General features: G+C 38.1%; 1 protein-coding gene across 3 annotated transcripts in view; it reads right to left on the reverse strand.

Moving 5' to 3' along the window:
- Positions 1 to 2,379: 2,379 nt before the first annotated feature.
- GCFC2 (GC-rich sequence DNA-binding factor 2) overlaps positions 2,380 to 25,903 on the reverse strand; it is a 44,096-nt gene continuing 20,572 nt past the window's right edge. The window contains exons 8-19 of one of the 3 annotated variants that reach the window (XM_074947497.1): positions 25,418 to 25,604; positions 23,182 to 23,305; positions 22,109 to 22,190; positions 20,612 to 20,724; positions 18,973 to 19,172; positions 16,961 to 17,111; positions 12,171 to 12,292; positions 10,588 to 10,664; positions 9,671 to 9,737; positions 6,635 to 6,781; positions 4,602 to 4,726; positions 2,380 to 3,900 (exon numbers count right to left, since the gene is read on the reverse strand). In XM_074947497.1, the coding sequence (XP_074803598.1) occupies positions 3,786 to 3,900; positions 4,602 to 4,726; positions 6,635 to 6,781; positions 9,671 to 9,737; positions 10,588 to 10,664; positions 12,171 to 12,292; positions 16,961 to 17,111; positions 18,973 to 19,172; positions 20,612 to 20,724; positions 22,109 to 22,190; positions 23,182 to 23,305; positions 25,418 to 25,604 (1,510 nt within the window). In that variant the 3' untranslated portion in view covers positions 2,380 to 3,785. The remainder of the gene's footprint in view (positions 3,901 to 4,601; positions 4,727 to 6,634; positions 6,782 to 9,670; positions 9,738 to 10,587; positions 10,665 to 12,170; positions 12,293 to 16,960; positions 17,112 to 18,972; positions 19,173 to 20,611; positions 20,725 to 22,108; positions 22,191 to 23,181; positions 23,306 to 25,417; positions 25,605 to 25,903) is intronic. The other 2 variants (XM_074947499.1, XM_074947498.1) reach the window with 2 other exon arrangements.

The raw sequence follows: 25,903 nt of genomic DNA on the forward strand, positions 1-25,903 counted from the left end.
CCATTGGCTACTGTGCTATCATGTCTTGCTGCTAGACCCATCCATGGTTGTGGAACTGCCTACCCTGTCACTTTCCCCCGCCCATGGAAAATCCATATATTCCATTGTAATCGATTAACAGTGTCTCTAAGCCTAATAAGCAAGGTAACACTGTCAGCGCTGTACGTAATAAACTTCTGTGCTTGCCCTCTACACGGTGTGAAGTTATGTCCTTCAGTTTTATCCTGTTATTTTCTTTGTAATCAATTTGACTTTTATGCCTCATCACTTGTGATCACTTAAAAATCTTTCTTTCTGTAGTTCATACACTTTTTATTGTTTTATCTAAACCCGTGTGGGTTTGGATTGAAGTGTTTGGGAACCTCCGTTTGAGATAACAGTCTGGGCATATAATTTTCAGTTGATGAAATGACAAGACTTTGTATGAGCTTGTATTGTCCAGGAGGTGCTGCCAGTACAAAAAGCACATTTCTGGGGAAAGGTCTGGGGCTGGGAATATGCTGGTGTTGCCCTGCATCTAATTCATAAGTGGCTAGACAAAGCATTAATGTAATATAGCTGGGAATGTCACAATGGGATTTTGCATGCTAGAGGCTGTATGGTTACTGGCCAGGAGTGGTTGTTCCCACAGCAAAGCAGTATAAAAGGCATCCCAGGCTGGAATATTGAGGGGGACACAGCTGTTCAGCAGTGCTGTACCCTGGGGAATGTCCCAACATGGTATTAATATAATATACATTATATATATGGGTGTTTTGAAGTTACATCAATGTATTATGCTCTGCCAATTCTGTTCACCTATGTCAAGTATCCCACAACACTTTGCAAAGCTGATGTCAGCTTTAGCATTAGAAAATAGGAAGCCTGACAAAGCCAGGATACATGAATGGTATGTCCTAGCACAGATTGGGATGTATCGTTACGCCCAACTGGTTTGGAATGTGGTATCCAAGAAAGGTACAGAACAAAACAAGGGACTGTTACAAACTGGTGGGTTGGATTTTAGTGACACGTTAGGAGTTTTGTAACTTTCAGAAATCACAGAATCAATACTGCTAGCTGAAATGTGCATCTTTACAACATACCTTCCATGTAAAAACATGCTGAGAGATAAGGAGGGTATGCATGCCTCCTTTTCATACCATACTATTGTCTTTGGACAATACATTTAGCTGTGGTTGGTTATTGGGTCTCAATCACTTTTAAGAACAAACAATGAATGTAATCAAATAACTAGCTACACCTTTTAGTTAATACCACAGAGGGAGAAGAGATGTAGTTAAATCTGCTGGTAGAAAGGATAAGACTGCACAAATGCCTAGGTTCCATTTTTTAAAAGGGAGGATGGAATGGATTTTTAAACTTAACAGCTATTTTACCCTTCCCCCATTGCAACCTGTAGGATAGGCCTGAGTCTACACTAGGCTCTCTGTACACTGGGAAATTGACAATTCTGAAAGTGCTACATGGCTGGCCAAAAACAGTGGGAAATGTAGGTGTCTGTTAAGTGATTGAAAGCTTTGGGTTTGGTACAAAATACATTAAGTAGAAACTTAGTATTTTTAAGATTGCAAAATCTTACTAAAATGGCCTTTTAAAAATGTGTAAGTACACATTAGCCTGTGGGAGCCCACAGCACTCTACAAAATACACGCACATATACGCTTGTCACTTCAACTGCACTTCAGTAGGAGCAGTGTTTTGGTGAAACAGTGCAGCTGTTTAACAGCTCTATTATTACAGGACAACTGAAACTTCAGGGAAAACTGAAGCATGCAGAATTCAGTTACACAAACTGGAATTTATCCTGGCCATCACCATGAGTAAGTACCCCTTACTCTGGTCATACCTCTGGAGGGGCTTTTTAGCCCCCGACGGCTACCATTTTTTATATCATCCAAAATAGCACTTGCAACACCATCCAGGAACATCAAGTCAATAATGACATTGAAAGAATGTTACGTGTAGTGCAACAGCATCTACATTCTCAAGGGTCCATTGTGCTGGGTGCTGTACAAATACACAGGTCGACACTGCTCATTCCCTGAAGAACTCAGTCTAATTTGAGACAACATACCAACAAATATGGAGGGAAGGCAAGGAGGACAAATCACATGCTTATATTGATTAGCTATTGCCTAATTTCATAGTTCCTGCCGGTTAAAAAAAAAAAAAAAAAAAATCTTAATTTAAAAAAGTTATCAATTGCTGCACAATCTTGCCATCATTAGTAAGTTGATTTATTACAGTAATCACAGCAAAAGATGGTCTTGAAAGAGGGTACTGCTTTGTAGAATCTTGCACATTCTAGAGATATGCTGCTTAAATCATGTTAGTATGATAAATACAGCGAACACCCAGAATTGACATTAATTACTTGTTCAAATAAATATGAACTAAATGCAAGACTAAATTTTATTTTATGAAGTCCATTTGTACAAGAGTTAAACAATCAAGATAAAAAATAGTACCTAGTCATTTACAATTGATATTCATTTATTTTACAAAAATAAAAAATACCCAGTTTTAAAAAAATGTAAAAGCATGTCCACAGGGAAAACAAATCTACTATAAGAAAAATACAAATATTACATGTTAAATACCATTTGGGGAAATACAGATACAAATGACTCTGCATCAGAACTTGTGCCACTCTCTGGATTTCTATGACCAATTCTCTTTCAATTCCATGGCAGAATGACTTTTGTTATATACATTTAAAATTCTCTCTTTAAAACAGAACCTATTTTAAAATATTCTGTGTATGATAGACGAGACTGTACACATCAGGGGGAAGCAAAAATAGCGATCAGCAAGACTCTCAGACACCAGTCAGATTTCTGAAAACGATGTGAAAAATTCACATTAAAAAAATGTTCTGAAGTTGCTACAATAAAGGACTCCTGCATCTCACTGCCAACCACTGAAGTGTGTATGATCATTAAAAAGAAACTGATGGAAAATAGGACCAGAGGTGAGCCCAGGCCCACACACACTTGAGCACAATCCACATTAGCATCTGAATTATAAAAGACAACGTACAGCGGATGCCATCCTTACATTGTGATGTTACGAGTGTTACATTTGCACACTAGGTATAATATAGATAGGTGCCTGCTATCCCCCTAGCTTTCTATTTCAGCTGTCCCCATTATTCTATTCCTATTATTCAGCTGAAACCCTGCAGGACTTATACGGACTAACTCTCCCACGATCTCCATAAAGATGGTCACTGGAATCTGACCAGAGAAGGGACCTGGTATTCTCCCTGAGATAGAGAGATATTACACAATACTAGGCTCACAGTTCAAGACTGGAAATTCTACACAAGGCTGTTTACTTACAGTATACTGATTCTGACACACATTTTTCAGATCCTTTCACTATCCTTTAAGTGACACCTATAAGAGGAATAAAGCATTATCACCCCTGTGGTACTTAAGATTGCCATTTCATCTTCAACTAACTTGATGCCAACCAGTGCAACATGCATTGGACCAGATTTTGCATTCCTGGTGCACCAAGAACACTCACTACCCACCATGGGAATTTTGGGTGCACAAGAAATGCAAAAATTCAAGCCTAATACTTGCAGGGCCTTTAAGTCCCATGAAATATCTAGGCTCAACAAGGCAGACTAAAGAAAGGACAGCCCTAACTCGTCAGTTGCATTGTTAAAGGTTTTGCTTGAACACTATTTTAGCTTGACCTTTATCTTGCTTTAAATCAAACCTAAAATGGCTACAGCATTTTAAATTTTATATTTTAGTCCTTTCGCTGGAATTCTACTTTCTGACCATAGATTTCAGGTGTTCCAGTTTATATTCCTCAATGAAGTCCTCTGCAATATGCAAGGCATTGACTTTCACCAACAGAAGAATCAGGTCTCTCGTTTCATCACTAAAAAAATAAAAGAAAATGTACACTATTCAAGTGTCTGACCACCATATAGTTTGAGTGTATTGATTTTTAAAATGCAGATAAGAAACTACACTGGAAATTAATGAAAATTACTCTGGGCTGTAGCGATCAGTTATGTTGCATACCATTCCAGTGTCCAAAGGCTAGGCAAGAAAAGCTAACATACATCTATATCTTCCATTTCTATTAGATCACGTTTTATAAATTTAAACTAATCTGATTAGATTTACATATTTTAATTATTTCATTCTTTATAAAAGCAAGCACTAATAAGACATCTCAGTGTGCAAGATACAGAGAATCACAGCAGATCTCCAACGCCTCCTTTAGGAACAACATTATAGGACTATTTCCTCAATTCTCTAGAAATAGATGGACCAGTGTTATAGGAACGATGTAATGTAGGATTTTACATGTCTGTACACTGTTACCAGTAAGTAAGTCACGAAGCCCTTTTCCATTATTCTTGTGTGTCCATTACAAGGTTTTTAATTTGCTTTTGATTTACAATCCTTCCACACCTCTCAAATAGATATGCATTATTATGAAAAGATCAAAATATAAACCACTGACAAGGCCCCTTTTGAAGCATATGATGTAAATATACAAACAAAAAAGTTAATAAAACAAACATACACAATACATGTAGAAATAATGAATTCCAAAAAAATGCCAGATACCTGCAGTTATTCTTGTACAGTATATGTGCACTTTGCAACAAATGTTGGCTAAAGTTTGCCAACTGAGGGAGAGTTGATCCATTTTTAAGCTCTTTGAACCATCGTTCTGGGAGACATGCAACTACCTGTTCAATCAAAACATATTTGGAAAAGATTAGACAATCCTTAAATGCATTAACTCACTTTGCTTTAACTCACATTTATTTCTCCTTTAATTGGCTCCATTGTTGTTATTAATAAAAAGCTTTGTCAGATATAGAGCCAGATATCTGTTATTCTTGGCATACTCAACAGCTTCAAGAATTTATAGGCTGTTTGTTCTAAAGGTTTTTATGTTTCTGTGTAATGAACAAACAATTATACACAAATGTTTGTGATAAAAAGTTCAGTCCTTTCTACACCTTCCATTTTGCTTCTGATGCTTGTTGCACGCATATATTAAAAAGACTGCCTAAAGACCTAACAATTTTATCTATATTAGTATATGGGTCTGTTAGTTAGCCTGGGATAGAATTTTGGGTTTGACTTTTTGATACTCTTATACTAATGTGTGTAAACAAAGGACAAAAAACAATGATGTTGCTTCAGTCTAGTCAGATGGATTTGCTAGTACAATGGGAACAGATCAGAGCAGTTAAAGTGTTACTCAGAGCACACTTTAAGGTTGCCTCAACCCCTATCTCAAGGCAAAAAATCAAGCAACGAGTCGGGAGGGGCAAAGGGGCTTGGGTCGGGGGGAAGGTATAAAATACTAAAAGAGTAAAAAAAAGGCAGTCCCCAACCAGAGCACAACCTCACTCCTTACCCCTCCGATGGGATACAAAAGAGGTGGGACTAAGACTCCAGACCCAAAAGGGAACATGACCCTAAGTTGTAAGGGGTGGGACTGTGGGCATGCATTGCAGGTATAATTATACCTCCTGAGGATTGGGGGACAAAACACTGCGGCGTCAGAGTTACGGAACATGTTCACTGGAAACTAACCCCAACAAACATTGCATTGTCTACAGTTTGGACTTCTGGTCTTCTGCTTTCTGTCTGCGTGACAAGAACCAGGGGAGAGGGTGAAGACAATCTAGCTGGCATAAAACACCATTAGTTATTGCCAATTTGAACTGCTAACCTTTAAAGCACATTAGCATACATTAGCTTTGGGCAAAAACATATGCTTGCATTAATCCCTCAGGTCAAGAAGTTAGAATCTGCCCAAGTCAAAGAAGCCACCACCTTCTTCATCCTCAGTACCAAGAGGTTCATTGATAAGTCATTTTGTGGCTAGGAGATATACAACTCCAGCTGTTGAACTTACATTAAGAACCAGCATTATGAAAATACTTATTCCGGAGCCAAGGCATTAAATCAGTACCCTTTTTAGAAATTGTTTATTTTACCCTCCACTGTTTGTAACACTTAGAAGCAAAAAGCCCAGGATTTCTATCCTCTCAACGGTGTGAAGATCTACTTTGGAGTCAAACATTGGCATTTTTTTGATTTTTAACAAACCTAATGTGGCTTTTGTTTTGACAAAACTCTCTGTGCATTAGCATAATCTATTGCACCAAGAAAGCATACAACTTTGTGAGTGTGGGCCTGAACCAGACTTGAAGGAATTCAACAGACGTCTTTCCATTCTTCAATGGGCTTTGAAACATTACTAGCATGGTGTAGGTTAAATGGCTAATTATAGCTGGTGATTGAGGCGAGCACGAACAGCTCACACTTTTTATTTTATTTTGAACTGATAGATTTTTCAAAAAGATACTTACAGTGAGATCTTGGCTCCATTGAAATCAATGGCTAAACTTCCACTGATTTCAATGGGGCCAAGATTTCACCCTTAGGATCCAAAAAAGATATTTTCCATTGGACTGTAATAGTTTCTAAGTTTCGGGCCTGAATATTTTGACTGTGCCTTTCTAACACCATCAAGAGTTTACAACGTTACCTTAAAGGCTACAGATACTGTTTGTTACTTATTTTATCTTCAGACACTGTTCTTCTATATAAGCCTTTTTCCTGTATATAATTTTTACCTTGTTGCACTTTTCCACATTATCTGGTCCAGGTGGTGCATTAAGAAGTATCAGAAGGAGATATCGATTCAGCAGCTTGCCTAGTCCTAACTCATGTAGTGTATCTTCTACTATGATCCCATCCCAAAGAAGAATATTAGACAGCAGCTGAAATGATAAACAAGCTTAGAATGAGCACACTTGGTGACAGCAGGTAAACTGAAGTATAAACCCAGAATGTAATACTTTGGTTACACGTTCTCATTGGACCGCGTGCAGGCCCAAATTCCCACTTGGAATTTCCCTCAACTCAATCTTTTTAGATTAAAAAAAATATGTTGATGTGTTTATTTGAACAGGAGATCATTGGACTGCACACTCACATCAGATTGTGTGCTCGGGGTGTGGAGCCCCAGAAGTGCAATGCACTCAGAAGAGGACAAGGACTTGGAAAGTGATTTAGGGTACAGCCCAAATGCCACCAAATCATCTTGACACTCTCACCACACTCAAGTGGACTTTTGAAGCAAGTGATGGAGAGAGGAAATATGCAGGGCAAGAATGGTTGGCGAAGGTCTGGGGTGAGATGGGGAAGATCTGGCATTTGTGTAAATGGATGGATAAGTACATTCAAATGCCAGCACATTTATAACCATTATTTCTCAACCAATTATCTTTGAAGAGCACACATTCCTGAAACTAAAACAGGAATCATACAAAAAGGGGAAAACTAGATCTAACTACAAAGGATGAATATAAAAAAACACCACAAGCATGTAGAAAGGCTAAAGCACAAAATGAGATTAAACTAGGTAGGGACATAAAAGGTAACAAAAATTTTTTACAAATACATTAGAAGCAAGAGGAATACCAAGGACAGGGTAGGCCCATTACTCAATGAGGAGAGAAAGATAAATGCAGAAAATGCAGCAAAGGCCAAAGTATTAAATGTCTTTTTGTTTCAGTTTTCACCAGAAAGGTTAGCAGTTATCAGACAACTAACATTGTGAACATCAGTGTAAATGGGGTAGAATCTGAGGCTAAAACAGGGAAAAAATCAAGTTAAGATGTACTCAGACAAGTTAGAGGTCTTCAAGTCGGCAAGGCCTGACAAACTACATCATAGAATACTTAAGGATTGGGCTGAGAAAATCTGAGCCATTAGTGATTATCTTTGGGAACTCGTGGAGGATGGGAGAGATCCCAGAGGACTGGGAAAGGGTAAATTATAGACCCGTCAGCTTAACTTTGGTATCTGGAAAGATAATGGAGCAAATAATCAAACAATTTGTAAGCACCTAGAAGATAAGGTGATAAGTAACAGTCAGCATGGATTTGTTGAGGACAACCATGTTATGCCAAACTGATATTCTTCTTTGTAACAAGCCTTGTGGTTACGGGGAAGCAGTAGATGTGATATAGCTCAAATTTAGTAAGGCTTTTGATACTCTCTCTCTCTCATAAACAAAGTAGGGAAATACAGTCTAGATGAACCTACTATAAAGGTGCATGCACAACTTGTTGGAAAACTCTACTCAGAGAGTAGTTATAAATAGTTCATAGGCAAACTAGAAGGGCATATTGAGTGTGGTCTTGCAGGGATCTGTCCTGGGTCTGGTTCTATTCAATATCTTCATAAATGGTTTGGAAAATGACAGAGACCTCTATAAAGTCTGCAGATGATACCAAGATGGGAGGGGTTGCAAGTGTTCCGGAGGACAGGATTAGAATTCAAAATCATGGAACAACAGAAGATTAGGGTTGCAAGAGACCTCATCTGGTCATCTAGTCCAACCCCCTGCTCAAAGCAGGACCAACGCCAATGATTTTGACAAACTGGAGAAATGGTCTGAAATAAATAGGATGAAATTCAATAAAGACAAATGCAAAGTACTCTACTTAAGAAGGAATAATCACTTACACAAATACAAAATGGGAAATGACTGCCTAGGAAAAGGATCTGGGGGTTATAGTGGATCACAAACAAAATATGACTCAACAATGAAATACTGCTGCAAAAAAAGCAAACATTATTCTGATCCTTATTAGCAGAAGTACTGAAACCAAGACATGAGAAGTAATTCTACTGTACTCAGCACAGATAAAGCCTCAACTAGAGTACTGACAGGTTTCAGAGTAGCAGCCGTGTTAGTCTGTATTCACAAAAAGAAAAGGCGTACTTATGGCACCTTAGAGACTAACCAATTTATTTGAGCATAAGCTTTCGTGAGCAACAGCTCACTTCATCGGATGCATTCAGTGGAAAATACAGTGGGGAGATTTATACACAGAGACACTGATGAACTAGTTCATGAAACAGGAGGTATGAATGCATCCGATGAAGTGAGCTGTAGCTCACGAAAGCTTATGCTCAAATAAACTAGAGTACTGTGTTCAGTTCTGGGCACCACACTTTGGGAAAGATGTGGACGAACTGGAGAAAGTCCAGAAGAGAGCAACAAAAATGACTGAAGGTCTAGAAAACATGACCCATGAGGAAACTGAAAAAAATGGGTTTGTTTAGCCTGGAGAAGAAAAGACTGAGGGGGGAATATGTTAGTCTTCAGGTACGTAAAAGGTTGTTATAAAGAGAAGGGTAGTAAATTGTTCTCCTGAACTGCTGAGGACAGGACCGAAGTAATGGACTTACATTGCAGCAAGGGAGATTTAGATTAGACATTAGGAAAAACTTCCTAAGTGTAAGCATAGTTAAGCACTGAAACAAAATATGACAAAAACTTGTGGAATCTCTGTCACAGGAGTTTTTTTAAGAACAGGTTAGACAAACACCTGTCAGGGATGGTCTACTCTAGAAATAGTACTTAATCCTGTCTCAATGCAGGGAACTGGACTAGATGATCTATAAAGTCCCTTCCAGTCCTACATTTCTATGATTTCTATTATTTCTCACTGAGGACTACATATCCCCTTCCCAGTACAATGCACTATCCCTAGGATATCAAACTTCCCTGAATATGTATTTCTTGGTTGAGATCAAGCATGAAATATTTTAGCCCAAATGGTTTTTCAGGGAGAAATTAGGTACATCTTGCTTACCTTTACAGCTGACCAAAACTGTCTTTCTTGAAACTTTGATTGTGGCAATATTCTGTCTTCCACAGTGCTGATCATAGAAAGTATAACAGGAAATTGGTAAAACAACATTTTCATGGTTTTTGTTTAGAAAAAATATCCAACCAATTGATCTCTTCTGTATATTGATGGATGTTAATTTCAGTTCTCAAATCAATAAAGAGGGTCACAACCAGAAAATAGGTCTCAGCTCTGTTACATAACTTTACATTTGGAATCCATCACTAGTCTCTTGATAGTCCCTACTAAAAGTGGTAATTGGAAACACTTAATCACACTTGATATCAGACTGACAGCACTGTACAAAGCCAGGCAGTAGAGGGAAGATACTCTGCAAACTTCCTATATCAGCTTTAGCAATGCATTTTCTCCCAACATTAAGCTAGTTTGCAATCCCATGTCTCTCCTGAAAAGAGGGATTTCCATTAATTCCAAATTGTGAAATATACTGAAAAACAAATCCAATAAAGCAAACAGCTAGGTATTTTTCTTTACAGGTGAAAAGACTCAAGGGAAACACTAACAATTCGTGAATGTGAGGAGGAGATGAATCAAAGGGGAAATACAGGCTGGCTGAGCCAAAGCATCCTTTTAACAATCACCAATACATACATAAGGCCAGACTGAGGAGCTCTTACATTGTGGAGCACTTACTCACAGGAGTAGTCCCACTGATTTCAATTCCTCTAATAAACAGAACTACTCACCAGCTTGAGTAAGGGCTCCCCAACCTGACTCAATGATGTAGCAGACATTGGAAATTGTAGCTATTTCAGGAAGTTTTCTATTCCATTAGTTTCCCATTCATGTTGACTGTATGTTAAACTGGCACCTCACTTCCAATGAAGTGGTTGGTTGGTATTTCACAGAATTAGCCTTACCTTTTAGGATACAGAGGAATAAAGACATCTTCCTCTATCGACTTCTTCATTCTTGAAACAATTGAGTTTACCAGATCCTATTAAAAAATTGGAGATTTATCACTGACATACCAATGCTTCCCCACAAAAACATTTAAATGATAGCAGATACATTGTAAGATATAATTTTAAAGACAGCATTTCCCTTTAGATGAATGTGATAATATATAAAACAGGTGGCAACTGTATTACATTTATTATAGACTTTTTCTTAGCTATAGTTATCAGCTGGTTGCAATTTTAACCGACCCTACCACGCTCTTTGACCATTTGTCATTGTGGTGTTTTGCAAGATAATTTAATTTTCCCCAAATGATGTCATTTGCTGCATGTTATTTTACTATGATAGCAAAATGATTATACATAGTCTATAACCAGAAGTAGAAGGCAGGGATAAATCAATCCATAACTGCCCGTTCTGTACACCTCCCATGACGTGTTGGTATTGTTATCTGTCAGAGACAGATAATGGGCAAGATGGACTATGGTCTTACCCAGTATGGCCATTCTTATGTTCTTGTAACTACAAAATGAAACTGATGGTTAAACAATAGATTCATCACATAGAAAAACTGAAAAATTCTGCATAACTAATTGTGTCATAAGCAATACCACAGTTATTGTTTTCTCTCCAAAGGTCTAACAGCTTTACACAGTGTCTCTACACTTTTATCAAATTAAAATGTGGGTAATTTTTAGTTTTACTTTTTCTGACTTTAGCCAACACATCAAAAATATGCTGAAAAGGTACTACTGTATTTGATTTCCTTAGTTTCAAAGCTGTAATCCGGCTGACAGGTACACACACAGGTTTTCATATTCAAGATCTGATTTTCTACTCAATTTCACCAATTTTATGATGGTGAAGTTCATTGAATGTACATAGGAATGAAACTAGCATACTGGAGTAAAGAATCATGAACCCCGAGTACACAATTATAAAATGCTTAATATTAGAGAGATCTTTTTCACTGGTGGAATGATTATCCATTTTTTAATAAATGGAAATCCTTCTAGAAAGGAAGCCACTTAGTGAAGTTTAAACAGGACTGCACTTTTTTTAAAAGTTTTTCTTTAGCTCTACTGTAGTGCTAAACCAGTGAAAAACATTTGAGCTCTGAAGCATCCTTCAGATTTTAAACAGGTAAAAGTTGTGTATTTAATTCTTTTTTTAAAAAAAATCAAATGCAAAGTTGTAAGTTCTTGAAAGATTCATCTTCACAGAGGAGAAAAAGATTACTATTAGCAAGAGGCTCGTCACAATTGTAGTCATAATTTTTTTAGTAGCAAGAGCCAATTTCTGCCCAAAGATGTACACATCTCCCACAGACTAAAAGCGAGTTGCATTTGCACATCTGAAAGCAGAACAATTTTAGCTTTAAATTTTTGCTTATTACAGGTGATCTGAAAAGGTTAATCAAAATACCAGCAACTTTAGAATTATAGGATGAATGCATACAGCAAGGGTAGGAAGAGTATATAATTATCAATGACTTTAAAATATACCATTTTCTTCTGGTCTCTAACAGCACAGTGGTTTTTACCTGTTTTGCTTTACTAGATTCATTTTTGGAAAGGGAATGTTCTTCAAAGATATTTTTGCAGAGTTGAACTAGACTGACTGTTTGTGAAGTTGACAAAGGATCCCACACGTGTTCTACAAAGCCTGAAAAACATTAATTATTTCAGAAATGTACAAGTAGTTACTTGCTTGTTTTAAAATGTCACTCTAAACAGGAGTGAAAATTTGCATACAAGTGTCCACCACGCAAAAGATAACAATGTTACTTCACTCTTCATCTTTACAATAAGCATAAGCAGATTTTTTCCATTAGATGCTCTCGTGCTTTGTGATATATAAGCAAACCCAGTCTTTCCACCTGTTTAATGACACATTTCTTCCTCCTTTATAATCTATTTCCATGACAGCAACATCTTTCTAATGGTTTTCCTATATATCATCTATTGTCCTCCTCTTTTCTGTCTTCCATGAGGTGGTATCCAATCAAAGGCTTGTCTAGGAATACATTTTTTTGCCATCCATACAACACACCCAAACCAGCTTTCTTTCTCAAATCATTGTCTCTGAAGTCTGCTGAGCAGCCTTCTATAATACATTAGCATTGGTCAGTTTATCATAGTGGTTCTCAAACTTTTGTATTGGTGACCTCTTTCACATAGCAAGCCTCTGAGTGGGACCTCCCCTTCTAAATTAAAAACAATTTTTTAAATATTTATCACCATTATAAATGCTGGAGGTGAAGTGGGTTTAGGGTGGAGGCTGACAGCTTGTGACCCCCCACATAATAACCTTGTGACCCCAAGGGGTCACGATTCCCAGTTTGAGAACCCCGGGTTTATCCCATCGACGGACACTAAGTATTCTTTGCAAGCATCTCTGACAGAACGCATTAAGTTTTCTGTTGTTGGTGTCTAACATTTGTGAAGTTTCAGAAGCATATAACAATGTGGAATTACAATAGCATTGTATAACTTTTATTTTGGTTCTTCTGTGAATCTCCTTATTTTTCCAGATATTTGCCAGTCTTGAAAAGGTTCCACTTGCCTTCCCAATTCTTGCTTCCACCTCCTTACGGAGCTGGCCATCAGCAATCATTGTGCTTCCAAGATATACAAACTAGTTATCCATGCTGTATCTTCACTATTGATCACATATGCATTATCATTGCTTTCAATAATTGTGACATTGACGTTCTTTTGGCAGATTCTTAATCCTACTTTGGCAGCCTCACACTGGAGGTGATCTTTATCAGAGCATCATCATCATGTGTCCAACAGAACAATGTCATCTGCACAGTCAAGATCTTGAAGTTTTCCTTTACTTCATATAATTCCTGCATCTTCCTTTGATGTTGCTTTTCGCATCAAGTAATCTATCATGATGCAGAAGAGGAGAGGTGATAAAATGCATCCCTACTGCACTCCGATGATGGAGATAAACCAGTGGAGTTTTCCACTTTCTGTCCTTACACAGCATTTTGAACAGTCATACAGCATCTTATCCAGTGACACTACCTTTCTAGGAAGCTCATATTGCCACAAGACCTTCCATAGCAACTCTGTATGAATGCAGTCAAAAGCAATGGTGAAATCTATAAAGTTCAAGGCTAATCTTCTCTGGCAAGCAAGCCCTTTCTCAATCAATCATCTCAGGGCAATGATGTAATCTATATATGACCCTTTTGGTCTAAAGCCTGCTTGCTCAATACACAGTTTTTCCACCTATGGCCAGTTTGATTCTGTTCTATAGTACACTGCAGAACACTTTTCTGGACACTGAAAGTAGCATTACTCCTTGCCAATTCTCACACACCACCTGATTTTCTTTCTTTGGTAATTTACAGATCACACCTCTCTCCCAAACTATATTGCAAAGTTTATGTATTTCATGAACTACACCTCCTCCCCAGCTTTAAGCATTTCAGCAGTGATTTTAACACTTTCACATTCTTTTAGCTGCTTAACTGCTTCCTCTATTTCTGCTTCTGAAATTTCTAGCAGTGAGATATTTAATTCTTCACCTTCGTCACATCCATTGATTAGAATTGTTGGCTGTGGTTGGTTGAGTACTTCCTTAAAATGTTCTCACCATCGTTCTGCTTCCATTGTTAACTGTCTTCCATCTTTCACTTTTACAATACCACTGACTCTGGAACCATGATAATTGCTTATACATATGGACCAGTTTTGTCTCTCACTGATGCACCTTCAGCTTCTCTAACTTTTTTGTCAAGCCATTCTCTTACCTTCTCATCACTTCTTTATCTTTCTCTACATACGCTCATTGCAATGTGCATTGTTTTTCATATGTCACCTGTGCTTGCCTCTTTTTAAAGGTTTTCTTTCTTCAATCTATTTCCACGTGCCTGAATGTATCCACTCTTCTTTCCTTGATCTCCTTGGCGCAAATGAAGTTGTGGAAGCTTCCTGACAGACATTTCTAAAATGAGCACATTGTTACTCTATATCATCATTCATTACCCACAGCTCTTGGAATCTGCTTGAGAGCTAGATTTTAAAATCCCTCCTAATTCCCAGGTCAGACAGTTTCTTCACAAGGAATTCCATCCCTCTTATTAGCTTGTCGTTTTAGCTTTATTCTAACTGTTCCAATGACAACATAGTGGTCATTTCCTACATCACTACTTGTAAGAGATTATGTATCCAGCACTTATCTTCTCCACCATCTGCTGATGGCAATGTGATCCTGTTGTTTCCTGATAATTCCACCATTTGACTTCCATATTAGTTTTTGTTTCCTAGATGAGGGAAAGTGTCCCTTTAATGTACAGGTTATACATACTACACAGCTTAGTAAATCACCATTGTCCGCCCACTTCTGTATTTACTCATGCAATGCTCATATCTGAGGTTGTTGGATTCATGTCATCCATAACCAGAATGACAACATCAGTATGAACCTGGTTTAATACAGCCTTCAACTTACTATGCAATGCATTTTTTACTTGTTCATCATGTTCACTGCTAGATACATAACACCGGATGATCGTTACTTTAGCACTATTTGTAACCAAACATGCTCTTATAATTCTTAGGTTAACTCGTCCCCATTCCTGTAGAGCTTATGTTCCCTTTCTGTAGAGGAATACTCCAACTCCCTCTATGAGAGTATCATTTTACCTTCCTGAATAGGGTGCTGTGATACCATCTGAATGGAGTCTTCCACCTCCAGTCTCTCTCATTTCACTCTTTCCAAGAACACGAATCTTGAATTGGGTCATTTCTCCAACTACTTGACTCAGGCTCCCACACGGTTCTCACATTCTAGCACCTGATTCTAGTTTTAGTTTTAGAACATAAGAATGTTCATACTTGGTGAGGCCAATGGTCCATCTAACCCAGTACCGGTCTTCCATCAGTGGCCAATGGCAGGCACTGTGAGGCTCTCTGGTTTCAGGCAATGAACTCCCTCTTAGGTTTGGCCCAACCCCTTCATACCTCCATTCAAACGTATCTGTTGTAGACACTGATTTCAAGAGGCTAATTGAGACATTCTTTTTATCAAGGTTATTTCCATAACTGGGACTCAAAAAAAATACAAGGACAGAAAGTTGGTCTGACTCATAACCATAGATCCATGGCTCCTCATTCAATATATATTTGGAGCAACTTATATTATGCCTGACGTTCCCTCATCTACTGCATGAGGGATGCATTGTGTAGCTTAGGATGCCTCAGAGAGCAGAAATGTCCTTAGTAGTAATTCATTCCTTATGTAGACGAGTAAGTATATACAAATCTTTATATAACCATACACACAATGGAGCTACTTGTCTGAAGAATCCATACATTTTGCAAGTGAGTTCTGCTAATTTTGCATATACTTATACATTAATAGGTCTACTTAAAAAATGTACATTTATTTGCCTGTACAGTTCTGACAGACAAATACTTCCTACTCAGTTACGTACATGGTACCTAGATGCTATGATGAGGGGCCATAAGAAGCATATAGACAAACCAAGAATACATTGCGAACTCGATGTCATTTATGATTAATTCAAGAGGTGATCTGCAATAACATACAACTTCCTACTGACTTTAGGAGTCGAATTCAGAATACCTTATTTATTTATAGACATAAAAAGACCCTTACCAAATATTATGTAAAAAATATGAAGGGTCTCAAGAACTAACTGCTTAAATTAGAAAAGGAAAATATTTGATATAGCACTTCGTTTTAACTTTGCTACACAGACATTGGACAAAGAAGGCAGTGAGAATAAAACATACAAAAATGGTTCTAGAAAGCGGTCGTATCTGCTTAGATTGATTAGGCTCTCTATTTGATCAAACAGCCTGCTTTTATGAACAGTGTAACACAACATCCTTGGGTGAGTCACTGGTGGCAGGGAGGGACATCCAAATCATAAAGCAGAAGCCTTTACCTTCCTGAACTAAGAGACCCAAGTTGGTTAGCCAAAGCTTTAGTAGGCTCATCAACCTCCATCTGTGGCCCAGTCACCACCAGAAACTGACAGAGTGCCACACTAAATGTGTGTGGGTTACAATAGCTATGATGTTTGTTTTCATATGGAAAACCCCTTTTCCTTTCCACTCTTCTCCAAGAAATCTACTGTTTGAATGACAACCTCTCTACTTATAATGTTTGTGCTTGTCACCACAGCCCCTTGGCCTCATCCTGAAGAGCTATATAACAGCTAATGTGCTGCAACAAGGAATCTAGCTTTACCATTATTAGTAACTAAATAATATTGGTTAAATTGAGCAAGAAAGCTCACATTTTAATTGCCTATCTATAGTTAACACTATTGAGGCAGTCTTAACATACCTGTAATTTTAGGAAGAAGAGTTTTCTCAGTGACTGTAGGCAAAATTGTTTGATCAGGGTCATCATTTCTCTTGGATTGTGGCATATTTTTGGCATCGCTAAATTCTTCTATAGCTCTGAACCACGGCATCTCATTCAGATCTATGAAATTCTGCTTAAGAAAAACAATCAGTGAGCGACATCAGGCCACTGAGGACTCACAAAGGGCATTTTTGTCCAAGTATTTTCACTGATGGATTTCCCAATGACAATTCTCTCCCAGGATATCAGGGGCAAAATACAAAAATTGAGCTTTCACTTTAACGAAAGCCAAGAACTACCTGAACAACCAAGACCAAAAAGACAGATCAAAAAGATGTTGGCTGAAAAGGCAGAAAGTCGAATGGCTAAGCAAGTCGAATGGCAAAGCAAGAAGACTAGAAAGAAAATTAGGATTAAAACGTTGAACTCTTTGTAGATCACAATGCCTGTGATCATCTAAGCCTGGCTTCCTGTAGACCGGGGGCATAGAACTTTTCCAGAAATAATTCCTAGAGCATATCTTTTAGGAAAGCATCCAATCTCAATTTTAAAATTGCCAGCGATAGGGAATCCCCCACTACCCTTGGTAAATTGTTCCAATCGTTAATTACTCTCACTGTTAAAAATTACCTCTTTTGAATTTGTCTATCTTCAACTTCCAGCCATTGGATTGTGCTATACCTTTCTCTATTAGATTGAAGAGCCATTATCAAATATTTGTTTCGCATGTAGGTACTTACAGACTGTAATTAACTCACCCCTTAATCTTTTCTTTGTTAAGCTAAATAAATTGAGACCCTTGAGCCTATCACTATAAGGCATGTCTTGAACCCTCTCCAGTTTATCAACTTCCTTCTTGAAATGTGGGCACCAGGACTGGATACAGTATTCCAGCAACAGCTGCATCAGTGCCAAATACAGAGGTAAAATAACCACTCTGCTCCCACTCAAGATTCTCCTTGATACACTTAAGTATTGCATTAGGCCTTTTGGCCACAGCATTGCATTGGGAGCTCATGCTCAGCTGATTATCCACCATGACCCCCAAATCTATTTCAGAGTGACTGCTTCCCACGATAGAGTCCCCCATCCTGTAAGTATTATTTTATTTTTATTTCCAGATTATTGATAAAAATGTCAAATAGTGTAGGGCCAAGAAGTGATCCCTACTGCACCCCACTAAAAACACACTCGCTTGATGATTCCCCATTTGCAATTACATTGAGATCTATTAGTTTTTAATCAATGAAATGTGTGTAATCTTAATTTTACACTGTTCTTGTTTTGCATTCAAAAATGTCACATGGTACCAAGTCAAACACTTCACAGAAGTATATTACAACAACACTATTACCGTTATCAATCAAATCTGTGATCTCATTTAAAAAAAAAATCAAGTTAGTTTGATAGGATAAAATGGGTCTCAAGAAGTTCTATGGGAGTTGGGTCTTTTTCAAAAATCCCTGCCAGATTTTTCAAATATGAGGGTAACACAATAGATTTTTACCCATTTAACATATCCATTGTAAGGCATCTGGGGGCATGACAGGAGAAAGCATGAGAGTACCATTCCACACCTTTAACTCTATTTTATTATGATATATACCAAAACGATTCACACTCAACCCATATTTGGCCTAACACTTGCACGGTTGATTGACATCGGTAAACTCATGCTCTGGCAGACCCCCCAGAGACAGAAAATTCCAGTTGGAAACACTTCACCGTAAACGCTCAGATTCCAATCCCCACGTACAAGTCTGTTGAACTGCCATTAGATACATTGCACTCCACAGATAAGAGCTATTGAAAGTGATGCCTATGGATAAAGGCAGGTCCCTAAGGTAGTGAGTCCCCATATAACACAGGGCTTTACAGATTAGATCTAACACTGAATTGCACACAAAAGCAGATGGAATGCTAGTGCAGTATGTGTATAATAAAGTACAGTGTGCCAATTGAAAAGTGAAAACATTTACTAGTGAACATACCTCAAGAGGATTCCAGCCTATTAACTGAATTCTGATTAATGGGCTTAAGAGTTTAGGCAGGCATAAACTAATGTAAGCATCATAATAAGAGTCAGGAAACTTCTGTCTCCATTGCTGAAATTTCAACAGAATATTCCTGATGTTGCAAAAATCTGCATGCACATCTTCACATATTTTCTTACTCTCCCGTAAGATATTATCTGTGGATAAAATACATTTGTATATACAGAAATATTACTAAAAATATATATGGATGCACAAACTAAAACAGAATATGCATAGACAGCACACATGGAGGATGTATCCATGTGATAAACTGCTTTTTTCATGAATCTTTGACCCTTCCTCTTCTCGGTCTCTGCTAGAATTTATTCTAGTATTCCAACTCCCTGAGAAGCTTCTAACAGTTGATCCTTATTTTTTAAAATTCTCCCCCAAAAGATATGGACCTCCCACACCACTCAAAAAACAATTCTATTGGCACAAAACTCAGGACAGACAAGGCTCAGTCTTGAACTAGCTGCAGGTTAAAATGATCAATATCTTGCAAGCTCTATACCAAAAAGCAATGGGGAGATAGACCTACAGCTATTCAGTGCGGGATTTGCTTCTAACCTTAGAAGGAACCAAAATTTCAGACTTTAAAACCACAACATAGTTTTTCCAATGGATAATCATTTTAAAAGCGCTGTAAGTAAGTTAATTATATTTTTCCTCTCCCTCTGAAGCCTGTGCATCTATACCAAAGGTGGGCAAACTATGGCCTGCGGGCCACATCTGGCCCGCGTGACCATGCTGCCCGGCCCTTAAGCTCCCGGCCAGGGAGGCTAGCCCCTGCTCCTCCCCTGCAGCATCAGCTCACCATGCCACCAGCGCTCTGGGCAGCAGGACTGCAAGCTCCTGCCGGGCAGCGCAGCTGTGAGAGCCACCGGTGTAGTGTATTAAATTGCTCCCTGTAAGAATGTGCTACTTACGGTGTACTACTTATGGCTGCCAGTCCTGGTGCTCTGAGCAGCATGGTAAGGGGGTAGGGTGGGGGACAAGGGAGGGGGCGGTCAGGGGACAAGGAGCGGAGGGGTTGGATGGGTCAGGGGTTCTGAGGGGGGCAGTCAGGGGAGGCACAGCCTTCCCTACCCGGCCCTCCATACAGTTTTGAAAGATGTGGCCCTCAGGCCAAGAAGTTTGCCCACACCTGATTTATACTCAAGGTCATTAGAGAAGCCTACTTTTAACCGCAGGGGGGAAAATACAGTCTCTACAGAGCTGAAAAAAAATTTCTTTAAAAATAAGCGGCATACAAAATACATGGTAGTGTGGCATCAGGTTCTGTCAGAATTCTTTTGGGATAACCTGTATAATTCACTTATGGTTTCACTGTATGCAAGTAATATGGCCATCCCAAACTCATACTGACAAAAACAATATACCCCAACACACCATTGTACGCTCTCCATATTCCCGCCAACAATAAAATTATTAATTTCAGAATCAAAGTTGCTCCAGTATATTTCCTCACTATAAGTGCATGACTCAGTTTTCAATTTACGTGTACTAATTTAAAGACATTCTTTTTCAAAAGCAACTTAGCTTTATCTTAGAAATATGTAAGGAGTTTGTTCATTACAAGGTAGTCACTGACCTTTGTTTTTCTGGAAGTCAGTCATCTCTGCTGCAGACAGCTCATCATCACTGGACATGCCCTCATGGTGATCAGATTTCCCAAAACTCTCTCTTGTTTGCCTTCTGCATGTCCTATATTTTGTAATGAACTCACATTAGAGACCCATCATCATATCTATATCTAAGAGAGAAAACTTTTATGAAGGCAGATTTTACAATAAAAGTGAAGATAAAAGAGCATGCAAAAGGAAATATAATCAGCACAGAACAACAGAGCAAAAACAGCTACTTTGTAATAAAGCGGAGCTAAAAGGAAGTGGAAAACTTGTATAAAATGGTTTTGGAAACTGAGATTAAAGACTATCAGGACACTTATCTTTGGGGATGTGTGCCCCTAGTAGGGCCTTCTAACCTTTTCTCCATTAGCTTCTACCCACACTTCACTCCCAGCTTTCCTGACATCTCCCACCCCACCTTCAATATGGAACTTCAGGTTCAGTTGTCTCTGTGCTGGACCATGATACAATATTTCTTTTAATTGAGAGCTCTGGTGCATAATGGGGTCTGGCACCATAAATCTCAGAGCCCATAAGACCTAGAATTGGAGCACTCAAGACTTCATTGTGCAACAGACCATGTAAAAATTCAAAGATGTAGTTGAGTTCCAATTTAACTATAAACATAGAAAGGGGTCATATATTAGGCTGCAGATTCCAGAACCCACATATCTGCTTCTGAAAAATGCTCAGTTGTTTACATGAAAAGAAATGTTTTCCATCAATGTAATACTTTTATTTATCACTTAACTGTTCTAAATAATTTACCTATTTTTCATCTATTTTAATTCCAAAGACAATGCCTCTTCTATATGCAATACACTCAATTCGTTACCTTATTTTATTGCACTTAAGTAAAAAACAAGTTTCTTTTGCTCATTTTACATGCTTTCAAATGCTTGCTAATAATTTATTGTTTTTTAAACAGAAAGGTCCTCTACAATGATATTAGTCTAGGATCTAACATGAGATCAAGAAAATTTCTTATGAGCAGAGGGGAAAAGCTACTGATTGAATGAGATGATTTAATAGGTCATTTTCATTTTGGTTGCCCACACAATGATCTAAAATTTGTTTCTACACAAGTTCGCAATACTGATATTGAATTGTAGCTTTTTCCATCATCTCATAAGACATTTTCTTAATACCAATGCATTAGTATTGTTCTCATCTCTGGTGAGAACAAAAGCATTGATGCTCAGATCCCAAGTAACATGAGAGTGAAGATCATTAAGTAACAACATGTGAAAGTGTACTCCAAATAGTCCCATTCTAAGTTTTGGAAGGCTAACGAGTTAGTATTCCTTTTGGTAATAAATTAGGCAGAATCCAGGAAAAATGTTAAATAAAAGCTTCACAGTTAGAAATCCTGCATATTTACATTCACCACTGCATGAAAAATAGGAAGTTACTCTAACAATGTGTGATCAAAGTTATATGAATTTACGTTTTATAATTACCTTCGAGCCTCACACTCTTCCAGGAGCTGCTTTCTTTTTTCATCATCTTCCAAGCTGTCGTCAGTTGACTGGACATTCTTTCCTATGAGTAGAAATAGTTGTATAACAACATCAGCTGGTTTGAAATTTCCATTTTCTTGAATACAAAATATTTTTGTCCATAGTCATTTTTCCCCTCTACAGTTTATTATTTTAGAAATGGCATGAAAAAACTTATCAATGTTAAAGCAGAACAACAATACACCTGTATGGACTGTGTAACAATCTGATATGCCAGTTTCTTGATATAACACAGTATGAGGTCAGAGTGTGAGTGATGAAGTTATTGCTTTTTGGTATCTGTTGGAGATGGAAATGAATGTCTTATGGAACACACTATTGACAGTGCTGTCAGTGACAATGAATGCTAGAGACTTCTCTCCGTTTGTAAGTCAAAACTGAAACTAGGCAACAATTTTATTCCAATTCAAGAAGTTATTCTAACCTTAAGTATTATGAATAATTACTATCTGGTTTGGAACCTATATCTAGTGATAAAGAACAGCACCAGACTAGTCCTCCACTAGTGCTGCCTTCTGTTGCTATTGAGTGCTCACTGTGTCTTGTCCACCAATATCAATTGTTCCTTTTCTGATCTCCTTTTAAGCTAGTAGAGAATAGCCTGATTGGGCTGGAAAGCATCTTAGGGCATGGCTACACTCGAAACGTCAAAGTGCTGCCATGGGACCACTCCCGTGGCAGCGCTTTGAAGTGTGAGTGTGGTCATGCACCAGCGCTGGGAGAGAGCTCTCCCAGCGCTCCTGGTCATCCACCTCCATGAGGGGATTATTTTAGAGCTCTGGGGCACTGTTTACACTGGCGCTTTACAGAGCTGTAACTTGCTCTGCTCAGGGGGGTGTTTTTTCACACCCCTAAGCGAGAAAGCTGCAGCGCTGTAAAGTGCCAGTGTAGCCATAGCCTTACACTTGGGCTACTCACTTGTACCTTGATCTATCTATCTATCTTATATATATTACACACACACACACACACACAGAGTTGCTGAAAATTTATTTTTAAAAAGTCATGCTAACTTGATAGCAGCTGAACATAAGCAGATTCATTTTTCAGATCCTCTTGCCTACGTTTCAAGAGAGTTATGGCTTGTTGTTGAAGTAGCATCTGCATAGCTGACTCCAGTTCATTAATATGAAGTACCTGAAATATATTCAATAGATATTACATTTTCAGTTAACTGTTAGAATTACAAAATAAAAGCTGAAAGCAAAAATGTGCAAAAGCAGAAGTAGTTTCCCCAATTATTTTTATACATAACAATGAACTATATACATTATTTTTTCCAATTTGAGTAATAAGTTCCTGTTCCTTTTGGTTAGGCCTTTCAGACTCAGTACATGATAAGCTGAGAAGTACCGACTATTGAGACATGTGAAAGAACAAACAGAATACTTAGAATGGTAGGTAATGTGTTCAGTTTGCAAATAAAAAGATGCTTTTTTCTAACTGCTGCCCTTACAAGCGCAATAGGGTCTCTGGGAATCAAGCTGCTGTCTTCCATGCATTTCACACATCACCACCAGTAATAAAACTTCAGTAGGCCAAAATTTCACCCTCAGTTATACCTGTATTATACCTCACTGTCTTCAAATTAGGCTCTCAGACCCCTTTTCAATCTCAATGCCTCCAGTAGGCTTACACGGGAGTAACTGCCTGGAACTTAGTGAGCTATTTTTTTCATGATGCACAAGATGGAATAGATACCAAATCAACCTTAGCTATGTTGGGCTTTGCAGGGATAGAAGGAATAAAAGCAGTAAAAATCTTATTTTTGTCATTTAAGTAAATATGACTTGACTTAGAACATCCATCCACAAGGAACTAAGGTGAAGTAAGGTTCCATTAACACAGTCACTTTTTCAGGGTAAAAATTAAACAGAACATGGATACCCCTACCTGAATCACCCCTACTAGAGACCTTGAAATCCACTGGCTTTCACAAATCCATCCTAGCATGCTGAAAAAAGTGTGACTCACCTGGTTCATTTCAGGTGAGCTTTACAGGCCCAAGTTACACTCGAGCTAATTAAAAATCATCAGTAGTCTAAAATAACTCAGCTGTTCCAGTACTAGGAAGATAGAGAATTATCCTCCTATCACAAGAAATTAGAGAATTCTCTCATCCAAAAGGTTTCAGAAAGACTTGTTGGAGCTTTTAATTCACATGGCCTTACTTTCCTTTTACAGTTTACTTAATAATTTGAAATAGAGTTGTGAAATGGACAATTTTTTTTTTTTTTTTTTTTTTTTTTTTACACATTTCAGATTTTTGAATGAATACCTTGCTCATTTTAATGAGCAATCTGCAGTTATTCTCCCTCTTTCTGATATTTAAATAGAGGTTTTAAAGGTAGCACCTAAACTCTAAATACAGTAATGCAGACCACATTGCCATTATGTCCTGGGTGGATACTGCTATGTATTCTTTGCCTCACCCAGATTGTAAGAAGCTTTGCTTGCCCTCCCACTCCTTTTAAATGCACATGGTGGTTATGATGGGAAGGCTACAGCAAACAGGTGTGCTTCAGCTACTTAGATATAGCACAGCCAGGTGGTGTAAAAGAATTCCCCCCCAGTTCTGCTAATCCATCTCAATCTAAACTTGAAACCCTCACCCCGTCCATTCTATAATACTGAGTACATTCCTATGGAAGTTTTGAGATGCACACAACTGAGCATTTAGGTGACACTGTCAATTTAATTTTCAATTTTTACCTAAAACAGCATAATGTGTCCCCCCCCACCCCCACATATCCTTATTCTAGTCCAATATTTTTATTTTGAAAAAAATCTGGTTGTTGGCAGAGCAATACAAGATCTAAAATTATACTCAAGCCATCTGTCAAATACCAAAGCTGCCCAATGTAGTGATGACACAGGGACAGACTATTTAAAAGGGATTTTTTTTTCTTAAAAAGTACTTTTAGGGTATTATGTTAACAGCAAATTCCCTCTGACAAGACTTGGATTTTACAATCACCACCGTAGTTTTACTATTCCCCCACAAAGACGACAAATGGAAAATAAGAAAATTAAGTATTTTCTTTAGGCTCGTTAAACAATCTTACGCATTACATAAAAGATAGCCTTCTGACAGAAGTGCTTTTAAATTTATGGTTTCCCTTTAATATTGTTTCCCTATACTTGGTGGCAACAAAATCTTAACTTCTCGAGGAAGGTGACTATTCTGTTGGCTGAATATCACAAACCTCACCTCATCCCCTTTAAAGAAGAAAAACAAAAAGTTGGTACCTTTTCATTCAAACAGTCTATAAGGCTTTCCATGTAAGTTTTCATAGACCTGTAGAATTTGTAATTCAGAGCTGCATTTGAAGACCTCTCTAACTCCTGGATGGTACTCTTTGAGCTTTCAATGTCTTGTGTATATTTTTCATGCTCCCTCTGGTGAGCACGATGAAGGTCCTGTAATGATGTCATTCTGAAAAAACCCCAAACATCTGTAAACAACTTAACAAAGACTGCTTGCAAACAAGTTAAGCCACCTTAAGTTTTTCCTCAGTCATTGTGTCACATTGCCTCTGTATAAATCCACAGTATGTCCACATCTTGAATACTGTGTGCAGATGTGGTCGCCCCATCTCAAAAAAGATATATTGGAATTGGAAAAGGTTCAGAAAAGGGCAACAAAAATGATTAGGGGTAGGAACGGCTTCCGTATGAGGACAGATCAACAACACTGGGACTTTTCGGCTTGGAAAAGAGATGACTAAGGGGGGA

Source organism: Natator depressus, chromosome 3, assembly GCF_965152275.1.
Source record: "Natator depressus isolate rNatDep1 chromosome 3, rNatDep2.hap1, whole genome shotgun sequence".
NCBI lineage: Eukaryota > Metazoa > Chordata > Testudines > Cheloniidae > Natator > Natator depressus.